Source organism: Microplitis demolitor, chromosome 6 (assembly GCF_026212275.2).
Source record: "Microplitis demolitor isolate Queensland-Clemson2020A chromosome 6, iyMicDemo2.1a, whole genome shotgun sequence".
NCBI classification, from domain to species: domain Eukaryota; kingdom Metazoa; phylum Arthropoda; class Insecta; order Hymenoptera; family Braconidae; genus Microplitis; species Microplitis demolitor.
The window spans coordinates 9,289,022-9,301,538 of NC_068550.1; the positions used below are offsets into that span (position 1 = coordinate 9,289,022).

Genomic DNA, 12,517 nt, shown 5'->3' on the forward strand with positions numbered 1-12,517 from the left:
ATTGTAAGAATAACACATTTTGAATCGATTTTTGTAAGTAGTGCTATCTGTGCGATGCATGAAAAAACGGGTAAGTAAGCTTACTGAACAAGTCGATAAACAAATCAGCGCCATCTATACGTAATAATATATAATAAGTTGTGATCTTTTTTGTTTTTATTTTCATCTTTGATGTTTTGAAGTGTCAAAAGAATTGTTGTTAGCCATAAAAATGTCTTCCACTAGTAAAACTCCTAAAAGTTGCTGGCGAAAATATTTTGTAATAAATAAGGATAATGTCACTGCACCATGTAAATATTGTCCAAAAGCATTAAAAACGTGTAGTAACACTACAAACTTGAAACAGCATATGGAATGGAAACATTTAGCTGTTTAACAAGCTGACGGGGTAACAATAATCATTTGATGTAAAAGTTATTATTCATTCTTTATTAAAGTCCTTACGACAGCAAATTGTAAGCTTCAGATAATGAGTTAAATTGTATATGCTCTAATTGCAAGTATTTAACCCAAATGTAATTAAAATTTTATTTTCCATTTCTTACTCTACGATAGCTTATCTTCTTAGAGGTTAATAACGCATTTGTGATTATAATATTCTTTATTTGATTCTGAACCCGAGAACGCATATTATAAAAATGTTTTTTTGCCATCACTTATTCTGATAAAATAATGAAAAAAATTTCAATTTAATTTAATTTTTATTTTTGTCACTACAGAATTCACGTGAAGCTGCTATTCAGGACACTAGCAACTTGGAAAATAGCAATTCATTGGTGCAAACTTCATTAATAACTTTATCAGCAGAAATTGAGGCGTTATTTTCAACGCCAAAACGAGCTAAATCGAGTATTGGAACTGCTTTTTCGAGAGTTTCAGCATACGCTTCAAATGGTGATAAAAATAAACAAATAACTCAAAGCATCGCAGAAATGATTTGTCGGGACAGGCTTCCTTACAGTATGGTAGAAGGAACAGGATTTAAAAAGTTAATGAAGACTGTGGTTCCTTTATACACGGTTCCATGTCGAAAAACAATCTCAGATCTCATCGACACTAAGGATAAAGAAAAGAAAGCCATTATTAAACAAACATTAAGACCTATTAAAAATGTTCGACTCACAATGGATGAATGGAAGGATATGCAGTTAAGAAGCTTTTTAGGTGTGACAGTGCACTTCGCAGAAAATTATGAAATGAAATCTATGAGCATCGCATGTGAACTGCTACATGAGAACCATACCAGAGAATACTTATCGGAGATGATTCTCAGAGTATGTAGAGATTGGGATTTATCTAATGACAAAATTGTAAGTGTCACTACTGATAATGGCAGTAACATAATTAAGGCTATTGAAATTAGTTTGGGTCGGACAAAACATATTCGATGTGTAGCACATACACTGAATTTAGTTGCTGAAAATTCAGTGGACTCTACTGAAGTGAAAGAATTTTTGGGTAAAGTTCGAAAAATCGTGACTTGGTTTTACCAAAGCGGCGTAGGCGCTGAAAAGCTGCGAGAGTTGCAAATACAGCAAAAAGTTCCCGAAAGAAATTTGTAGCATTTAGTTGGAGACGTATCTACAAGGTGGAATTCTCAATTATTTATGATTGAACGTTTTGTAATAATGAGTAGTACAATAAGAACAATTTTATTAAAACATCCAAATGCTTCAAGCAAACAAAATCGTTGTGCTCAAAGAAATAGAAAGAGTTTAAAGAACTTTTCATAATGTCACTGAAGAAATGAGCGCCGAAAAATATATGACAGCCAGTAAAGCCATACCTATCATCAAGTGTTTGAGAACTCTATTAGATGCAACAACGATAAATAGTGATTTAGCTAACCAATTAAAATATTCACTGCAAAACGGATTTGATCATATAACAGGGCTATGCTGTTACTCTGGTCGTCCTTAATTTACCTTTTTAAGGGCGCCACTGGAAGTGATAACGGCCTCCCAGAACCGGATCTTAAATCGTCAGGGTCGGTGTAATTTATTTAATTGTAAGAGAAAGACGAGGAAGGATAATTTATAAATAATTTACTTTTTCGATTAACAATTTAAACCTTTTTATTTATTCAATAACCTTTTAACCTTTTTGACCTTTGCGAACCTTTATAACCTTGTATAACCTTATGACTTTATTACCTTACAAACCTAATAACCTCATAACTTTATAAACCTTATTCACTTATAACCTTTTATAAACCTTATAACCTTATACCTTTTAACTTTATTACATTATACCTTATCACTTTTATAAACCTTATAACCTTTTATAACTTTAGATACCTTTTATAAACTTATAACCTTATACCTTTATTAAAACCTTATTTTTATTAAGCCGCAATATTTTACTTAAATCTAATTTAATTAATTGACCCGCAATAATTTCTTTATTAAAATTGGCCAACTATCTTTGGCATTTCCACACACTCACACGCACAATAATTTTTTTAAAAATCGCTTAACCTTCGCGATACTTAATTACTAAATTTTCCATTAAAATCCTTATCTATTTCACTCACACACTCACTCAATCCTCTGGACTTTATTTACACACACTGAGTTTAAAATAATTTTCCCGTAATAAATAAATTAATTAATTTGGAAAATTATATAATTATTAATTAATTTATTAAATGATTTTTCCTTTACTTTCATTTATTGTTATTCCTTTTATTAATTTTATCACCAATAACTTTTAACTTCACTACAACACGACTTTTCCTCAGTCAACTCATCGCGACGTTACCAATTTATTCGAACTCAAGTTTCGCCATTATATTTTATCCGCTTTTATCACATGTTCCTTTTCAGGTACTTGTTCATTGCAATAATTTTCCTTATTTTTAATTCCTGAGTTTTCTTGCTTACTTCTTTTGCTTAGTTGATTAATTTTCCGTTTATTTAATTTTTACTTATTTAAATCTTATCAGTAACTACGACCGCGGACCTTTTTATAATTTTTCCGAGACAATTTCTTATTAATTTTAATTATTTTTACTTATTTTATTAATTTTATTTATTTATAATTAATTAAATTTTCGACTAGCGACTATGACTAGATACGATAGTTTCCGGTGCGTGGGTTACCCGACCTACCTGGAAACTTTTAGAATATTTCTGGCTACTTGCCTGAAAATATTTGACTACGTAATTGCTCCGGCTACCTGCCTGGAGTTCATTAATTAATTATTTTATATTTTTTTAACTTCCCGCTAAGAAAATTGACGATTTTCAAAAATTTCGGGAAGTTATTGTTTTCACCCCGATTTTCGAAAATCGAGATTTCATCAGATGTCGACGTTTTGAGGTCCTAGGAAGCTATTCTGACTATTTTCGGAATGATGTCCGAGTGTGTGTGTGTGTGAGTGTGTGTGTGTGTGTGTGTGTATGTATGTAAACTCTTTGTAACTTTTGAACTAATGAATCGATTTGGATGATTGAGGTAGCAATCAAAAGAGCTTGTTGGCCACCAACTTTCCTGAAAATTTCAGATTATTTGATCAAATAGACTCAAAAATATTTGCGAATTACGAAAAAAAAAAATTTTTTTTTTAGTTTTTTATTGATTTCTCAAAAACGACTTATACGATCGACTTTAATCAGCTCTAGTACTCAATAAAACGCGTCAATTGCCACCTCAAACATCAAAATCGGATAATTCGTTCGAGAGTTATCGAGGGAGGAAGAAATGGTGAAAAACGGTTTTTTCTAAATATTTTCGAAACGACTGACGCGATCGATTTCAAATTTTAATCAGCTCTAGAATTCAATAAAACGCGCCGATTGTCACGTCAACCATCAAAATCGATTGATTAGTTCAAAAGATATCGGCGTTAAAAAGTCAAAAAAATAACATTTTGTGTTATTTTTTCCGGATAAATCACAATATAACGTACTAAAATGTGCCTGATATCATACCAACTCATCTTTTTTATGGTTTTTTTTTAATCATATAATGTCATCGAACTTGGTTTTTAGTATAAGTCGTATAAGTCGTTTTTGAGAAATCAATAAAAAACTGAAAAAAAAATCGGTCTGTCGGTTGACCCTGCGGGCCAGCCCCAAAACTTCCCGCTGTCTTCGACCTCAAAGCTCGAAAACATTAGTGTAGATATATTTTCGAGCTCTTCGAGCTCGAAAATGCTATCACATGCAATTGTTTTTTTATGATCTTTTCAAGCTCTAACAAGTTACCTGTTATGCTGAAGTTTAAAAATTTAAGAATCGAAAATCATCAATGAAGCGGTTTTTAAAATTTAGTTCCTGATTTTGTTCAGTAAAATAAGTGTATTGAGGCAGAAATCAATGTCGAGGATCAAAATCAAGATTTAAATAAATTTTGACTCATGTAAGAAACAATAAAATACGAAATATCCGATAAAAATATTAAAAACTACGTTTTATCGATTTTTCTGTTGATAATATGATTTAAACTAAAAACCAAGTTCGATGACATTATATGATCAAAAGAAACCATAAAAAAGATGAGTTGGTATGATATCAGGCACATTTTAGTACGTTATATTATGATTTATCCGGAAAAAATAACATAAAATGTTATTTTTTTGACTTTTTAACGCCGATTTCTTTTGAACTAATCAATCGATTTTGATGGTTGACGTGACAATCGGCGCGTTTTATTGAATTCTAGGGCTGATTAAAATTTGAAATCGATCGCGTCAGTCGTTTCGAAAATATTTAGAAAAAACCGTTTTTCACCATTTCTTTCTCCCTCGATAACTCTCGAACGAATTATCCGATTTTGATGTTTGAGGTGGCAATTGACGCGTTTTATTGAGTACTAGAGCTGATTAAAGTCGATCGTATAAGTCGTTTTTGAGAAATCAATAAAAAACTAAAAAAAAAATTTTTTTTTTTCGTAATTCGCAAATATTTTTGAGTCTATTTGATCAAATAATCTGAAATTTTCAGGAAAGTTGGTGGCCAACAAGCTCTTTCGATTGCCACCTCAACCATCCAAATCGATTCATTAGTTCAAAAGTTACAAAGAGTTTAGATACACACACACACACACACACACACACACACACACACACACACACACACATACACAAACTCGGACATTATTCTGAAAATAGTCAGAATAGCTTCCTAGGACCTCAAAACGTCGACATCTGATGAAAACTCGATTTTCGAAAATCGGGGTGAAAACAATAACTTCCCGAAATTTTTGAAAATCGTCGATTTTCTTAGCGGGAAGTTAAAAAATCGATAGAACGTAGTTTTTAATATTTTTATCGGATATTTCATATTTTATTGTTTCTTACATGAGTCAAAACTTATTTCAATCTTGATTTTGATCCCTGACATTGATTTCTGCCTCAATACACTTATTTTACTGAACATAATCAGGAACTAAATTTTAAAAACCGCTTCATTGATGATTTTCGGTCCTTAAATTTTCAAACTTCAGCATAACAGGTAACTTGTAAGAGCTTGAAAAGATCGTAAAAAAACAATTGCATGCGATAGCATTTTCGAGCTCGAAGAGCTCGAAAATATATCTACACTAATGTTTTCGAGCTCTTTGAGGTCGAAAACAGCGGGAAGTTTTGGGGCTGGCCCGCAGGGTCAACCGACGCCTAGACTTTTTTTTTTTTTTGGGTTAAATTATTACGAACGAACTGACGCGACGCTATCAGACGTATGACAATTTATTAATTAAAATTTTCCGGCTTCCTGCCTGAAAAAATTTTAAATAAATACCTTTACAACAAATTAACTCTCTGTTTCCTTTCTCGTCGTTGTGGTTGTCTTGATCTCGTCCTGGTCTGTCCTAGTAGTTATAATTTTCCGTCTCGTTCCAGTATTTGTCCCTTGTCTCTCCTCTCCTATCTCTAAACTCTCCTCTACCTGTTCTCTCCTTCAACCTAATATAAACTCGCAGCGTCTAAATATTGGCGGTTATGATGGAGTCTTATCGTAGCGTCTCCTCAGCTGTTGAACTTTCTCCACTCGACTAGGCCCGTTCGGTCTGGTCGTTCCGGTCACTAATGCCCGATTCTCGTTCCGGTCCCAGTTTATAATTGCTCGCTCACTTCTTGACTTTGGTTGTCTTTTCTCTCCTACTTAATTCTAAGTGGGGTTGACGGTCGAGCAATTGAAATTTCCACTTCCGGACGACTAGTCGCTACCTACCCGGAATACCCTGGGTGGTAATGTCACATGACCGACAGTACACATAATAGATTTTCTTTTGGACTTACTTGAACGCGGTAAATTCGAATTTACCCCGTTACACACCTCCCTGTCAGACTGTCGCGCGGGTTGGAAATTGCAGATGCTCGTCGTCCAAGGATACAGGAACAACGATTTGAGATGAATGATTTCAACGTGAATTAAACAAAATGGAAGTTGAATTCTATTCTCAGATGATACAACTCTTATAGGTCCATGTCCTCATCTAGGTCTTCATGATGTTTTTAGAGTACTTCTTGAATTTCAGGATCTCGTAAAACTGTCTTCCATGCGTTATCATCTCCAACGATAGATTTAAACGGGTCTGGACGATAATATTCAAGTCTGTCTTCAACAATGCGCCAATCCGGATACCTTCCTGGATTGCGACGCACATTGTTGAATTTTACTGCACACCAATTTGACACTTGTAAATGCAGGCAATTATCCGAACCAAGTTGTTCTTTGATTCCCAGCCAATCTTCCGGAACAAAATCTTCGTAAATACGAGATAATGCATCGAGACCTTCATTTTCTGTTCCTTTACGGTGTTCAATAGTGATTTAATGTGACAATAGCTCCATGGCCCAACGAGCTAACCTGCCATTCCGATCTCTTAATGAATGCAACCATTTTAACGCAGCATGGTCTGTGACAACAGTGAAGGGGGTTCCTTCAAGATAACAGCGAAGCTTGCGAACTGCCCATACGACAGCCAGACACTTTTTTTCAGTGCTAGCATACCGAATCTCGGCACCCTTGAGTTGACGAGTGAGACATATGATCAGAAATTCTTTCTGAGTTTCTGGATCTCGTTGAACTAAAATTGCTCCCAGTCCTGTATCACAGGCATCTGTATATAAATAGTACGGGAGACCAACCTTGGGTACTGACAATGGATGAGCGTCGATAAGGGCTCGTTTTAAACTCTGGAACGATTCTTCTTCCAGATCTCCCCACTTCCACTCGGTGTTTACTCCAGTAAATTTATTTAAAGGACCCTGAGCCTTTGCTACGTTTTGAAGATGTCACTGATACCAATTGACTAGTCCTAGGAAGCTGCGTAGTTGCTTTCTGGTTGTTGGCCGTGGATAATTAATTATTGGAGCTATTTTTTCTGGATCAGTATGCAGACCCTCTTTATTTACAACAAATCCAAGGAATTTGACTTCGGGTCGACAAAATTTACTTTTCTGGGGATTTATGAGTAACTCAGCATCTCTAAAAACTTCAAACACCAAACTTAGGATTCTTTTGTGTTCTTCCAACGTTTCGCTGATGACTATCCAGTCATCTAAATATGCAAAGACTTGTTCAGCCCATTTCGTCGGTAATTCTCGATCAACTAGAATTTTATGGAATCTCTCATAATCTGGTTCTTCTGTAGATGTAATTGAATTAAGATTAATATTCTCGTCTGCTTGATTAAGATCTTCAACAGTACAATTTGGATCTTCTAAAAATTGAATTAATTGATTAATAATTTCTGTAAAATTACTTGACAGGTCTGCTTGAGTTAATGCAATTATATCCTCTACGTATATCGTGTTCACGGACATGGTAGCCAAATGTAAGTCACTGCCTGGAATGGAGTATTGCGGCGAACCTACCTGCGACATATCATTCCGGCTGTCAAGTTGAGATACACTGCCTGGTTGAGAATAGTGCGGTGAAGCTACCTGCACAATCTCTAACCGGCTATTCTTATTATCTTCTTTTGGTTTATTTAACCCCTTAGTTACTCCAAAATTATCTTGAGCCGATGGGGAATTCGGTCCAGGTATTAATCGTTTTTTCGATTGTCTTCAGGTATATTATTGTTCTCCTGACGTACTGGAGGTGGATTGTCAAGTGAAGTTGAAGCATTTGGTCTATTGTCATTACTATAAACCGCTAAGTTACAATTATTGCGAGTATGACCAACTTCAAAACAAATGTTACAGACTTCCTGTCTGGGGTTTTGACATACCTCGAAAACGTGACCTGGAACTCTACAGTTGAAACACGGTCTGTTGTATCTCGGAGCAACTACTAGATTCTGATTGAAGCCGGATAACCTTCTTGGCTCCATCTGCGGCTCCGATCGTCCCGTGGTTTCCTAGTAATGTGTTTGAAAGTATTGGGTACGGCGGTGGTGGATCCAATGTCAGTGAATTTGTAGCAATAAATTTATAACCGTACTAGTTGTAGTTGTAACTGTTGGCGTTGTTCTGGTACATGTAGTAACTGTTGTGACTGTTGTCAATCTTAATGGTGCACCAGGATTTGACGTGGTTGTCGAGCGGTTAATTCCCCTACCTGCTGACAACCTACGTCCTCCAGCCATTTCTGAATCTTCTTCTTGGTTGAACATAATCACCATTTATAATTTTACTTGTTTGAATATTTTATTTAATATCAATTTTTCACAAAACAAATTATTGACGGATTTATTTTTAAGTTTTATTCGTGACAGAAACTTAATCGTTTATTTATGGTTTTATGTCCAAGTAATTTTAATCTTTCTGTTTCTGACGACTAGTCGCTACCTACCCGGAATACCCTGGGTGGTAATGTCACATGACCGACAGTACACATAATAGATATTATTTTGGACTTACTTGAACGCGGTAAATTCGAATTTACCCCGTTACAATCAAAAGATTTGAAAACACCCAAAAAATTCACCTTTTCTCGGTCGTAATGTTTTTGGATCCGAGATTTGAAAACATTCATCTCGATGAGCCGTTATTATTGTCGAAAACCATTAGTTATACAGACCGATGTTTGAGTCTGAACATCAGAAATGATGATGTCTAGCGGTGACCAGTTCTGAATCATGTTTCATCAGAAGTGGCTATCAACGGATAAGATATATGGCAGGTACACTATGAAAAAATAATGGAAGCAAAGACGTCAACGATCAAAAATACAGAGCTAGACTTATATATTACGGAACCATTAGCAAATCTTAAGGTAAACCCTCTCAATATAGTTTCTTCAAAACTTTTCCAAAGCTATCGGATTTGCCTCTGAACCACCTCTCAGTGATGGCCACTTCTGCACCAAATGAAAGGTGGTTTTCTGAAGCTGGGAACATTGTACAGAAAACTCGGAATCGTATTTTGGAAAAGCGATTACCAAAATTATTATTGTTAAATTCTTTAACAGAAGACTTATGGCAATAATTTATTGAAGTTTTTTTATATATTTTAATTCAAAGTTTGCAGAAAGTTATCTTTTCTTGTTTTTATGTTGATATTGAACAATTATCATTTTATTTACTATTTAAACTAATCGGATTATTTTGAATCGATTCTAATCAAATTTTAAGTGATATTAAACATTTGTGGCAATTATTTATTTTAGTTTTTTTATTATTAAAGCTCAAAGATTGAAAGAAGTTTTCTTTCCATTTTTAACTTTGATATTTAACAATTATCGTTTTATTTGCTACTTAAACTAATCGGTTTATTTTATTTCGATTCTAATCAAATGTTAAATAATACTGAGCATTTGTGGCAATCATTTATTTTAGATTTATTATTTAAACTCAAAGTTCAAGAAAAAGCTTATAGTATTTTTCAGTTTTAAGACTAAACGATTTTTGTTTGATTTATTATTTATATTCACCTGCTAATTTGATTTTCAATTTAGTGATTTGTTAAACTATGTACTGATCATTTGTGACAAAAACAATTAATGTTCATTTTTTTTATTGTCTAAACTTAAATTGTAGCGAATAGTGTGCTTTGTATTTTAGTTTTGAGACTAAAAAATTGTTACATTTTTTACTCTTATTCTTTAGTACTTTTTTTACTGTAATATGTTTATTAGGAGTATTAAAAATTGATATGTGAAGAATCCGAATCGGAATTATTAAAATTTGGAAATGGCCAATTCAGCTATTTTTCGATACTTATTATCTTGAATAATTTTCACTTGAATTAAATTTAAATTAAATATTCATAATATATTTCCACTAATATATCGAATAGACATTTTTCGTATAGAAGTCGAAGTATAAACAAAAATCGATTATTTTTTTTTTAAATTCATTTTTCACAAATCGATTCATCTCTAAACAAAAAAATCGATTATTGAGTAATCGACTTTTGCGAATCGAGGTCATATCTTTTTTTTTTTTTTTTCTGCTACCAACTGCTACTGGACTCGAAGCTGTAATTGAAAATTATTACAATTGGCAACAATAATAAAATGAATTAATGAGATGAGTATGAGAATATGTATGTGTGTTTATTTAGGTTTACAGTCTAAATCGGTAACGTAAGATATTTTATTCCAGTTTCTTGGTAGCGCGCAGGTGACTACAATGGAAGCGCTCAATGTCCTCCGGAATGTACTTCGTTGAGATCCAATCTTTGTACCCCGGGTATCTGCGATTACAAAAGTTGCAGTGTGGGTCAAATAATTGGCTTGGGATGCCACAGCCTTGACAACGTCCCCGAATATAGTCCTTGTAGTTCTTGTCGTGTGGCCGGAAGCACGTTGCCGTCGTCACTTGGTCCTGATAGCAAACATGGCACATGTCGGGTCGCCATGGTAATTGACATTCGGCAATTTTGTGGTCTCGTTGCCGACAATTCTGACACGCATTGGAGATGAACAACGACTGGGCTTGAGTCGTTACCGTCTGTGTCCATGATTCCCTCAATTCGGTATGGCATATTCGAGGCTTGACAGTGACACAAATTTTCTCAATTGCTTTGCAGAAACTTGTGTAATCCAGAAAGTGAACACCATTATGGATCACAACTTGTGGTGTTGGATCTGTTGTGGCTGCGATGGAGTTTGATGCTGGAGTAGGTGGTAAGCCAGACAAAAATTGTTTATAAGCCTCTGTAGGTTGCAATGGAACCTCATACCTTGGCGCTGGAGCTGTCTGCGAATACGGTAACGAATTGGCGAACGTTACCATCTGGATCTTCGTTTTAATGTCTTTGGAGATGGCTCCCGAAGCTCGTAGTGTCGAAACTTCCTTTTCCGATAGCTCTTGGCGAGACATTCGCCTAGCAAGCAGTGATGATGGTGGAAATCTGGCATTTTCCGGCGGTGGACGTTGGTATGCACCATCGCGGATCTTGAGTCCTGGATTCGGACCGCAAGCAGAAGCTTGTTGAGCCAGTAATGGCAGCACCGCTTTGTTGTTTGGCGTGATTCCGATGTCATACTCTACTTTGACTGGAGTAGAGGTTGTGGCTGAGGTCGTTGTGGTCTGACAACTGATATCGGTAACGGTCAGTTGCGTTTGCGAGTTGATCGCCTGGAATTTCTTGGCAAGTTCTTCGGGGCTTGGCAATTTAATATTTGCAATCATCTCCTGGCTTCGCTGGACTTGCTCATTTAGTTGTTGAAGTTGAGCCGTGACGTGAGCAGTAGCACCTGATCCTTGAGCAGTTGATGACGATTTTAAAGAATCAAGTTGTTCTTTCAGCTCCGCGACTTGATCAGTGTTGGTCTGGATGACAATTTGAAGGTCCTCTAACTTTTCATCGATGCGTTCCATCCACTGGATGTCGAATCTTGATGTCCCAGATGATAGTGACGTGACCGCCGGACGGTGACTTATGGCACGGTCAATGCGAGCATGTAACTTACTAAATTCATCTTTCATGAATTTAGTCATCGTCTCGAACATTGCTGATGTGGGCGTGGCTGATGGACTTGACACGTAGAGTGCGGATGATGGACGACCAAAGTCGAGGCCAGTCGTAGTTTGCCATGGTGGCAACGCAAATTGGGGTCCAGTCGATGTCGCTGACCCAGTAGACCATGTTGGTGATGATGCAACGGTTGTTGCGATTATCTGTACCACCGGTGACGAAGTTGCTGTTGTCTTCTCAATAGCAGGGGGTAACTCAGCGGTGGATATTGATGCGGTGTTAAATATGGGTGATAATGAGTCAGATGATGGTATGACTGCATGACTTGATGATACTTCAGTATCAGACACTTCAGCCTCGGACTCATGAGATGAGGCTTCAGTATCTGATCCTGACTTTCCATGAATTTTAACTTTCATGATGAATGATCTGAAATATATTGAGAATAATCAGTTACATCTTCGAGACCGTCTAGGAATTTTTAAATCATTGTAATAGTATGTGCCAATATCGTTACCGGCATTATCTTGTAATTCAACTACTAAAGGACTTAAAATTTTAGAGACAATCGCGGGTCCCGAATATTTTGGTGCTAATTTAGCACTGTAACCGTCAACTTTTTTGCTTAATTTTTTATTTAGGTAATAAACTTGATCACCAATTTTTAAATCTATAGGAATGTCAGAAAATCTTTGTTCGTGT

The 12,517-nt window shown here is 35.5% G+C and overlaps 1 protein-coding gene across 1 annotated transcript; it reads left to right on the forward strand.

Moving 5' to 3' along the window:
- The first annotated feature begins 275 nt into the window (after positions 1 to 275).
- On the forward strand, positions 276 to 1,562 carry LOC103574434 (zinc finger BED domain-containing protein 4-like). Its single transcript, XM_008553880.1, has 2 exons — positions 276 to 290; positions 720 to 1,562. The coding sequence occupies exons 1-2, from the start codon at positions 276 to 278 to the stop codon at positions 1,560 to 1,562; spliced, it is 858 nt and encodes a 285-aa protein (XP_008552102.1).
- Positions 1,563 to 12,517: the final 10,955 nt, after the last annotated feature.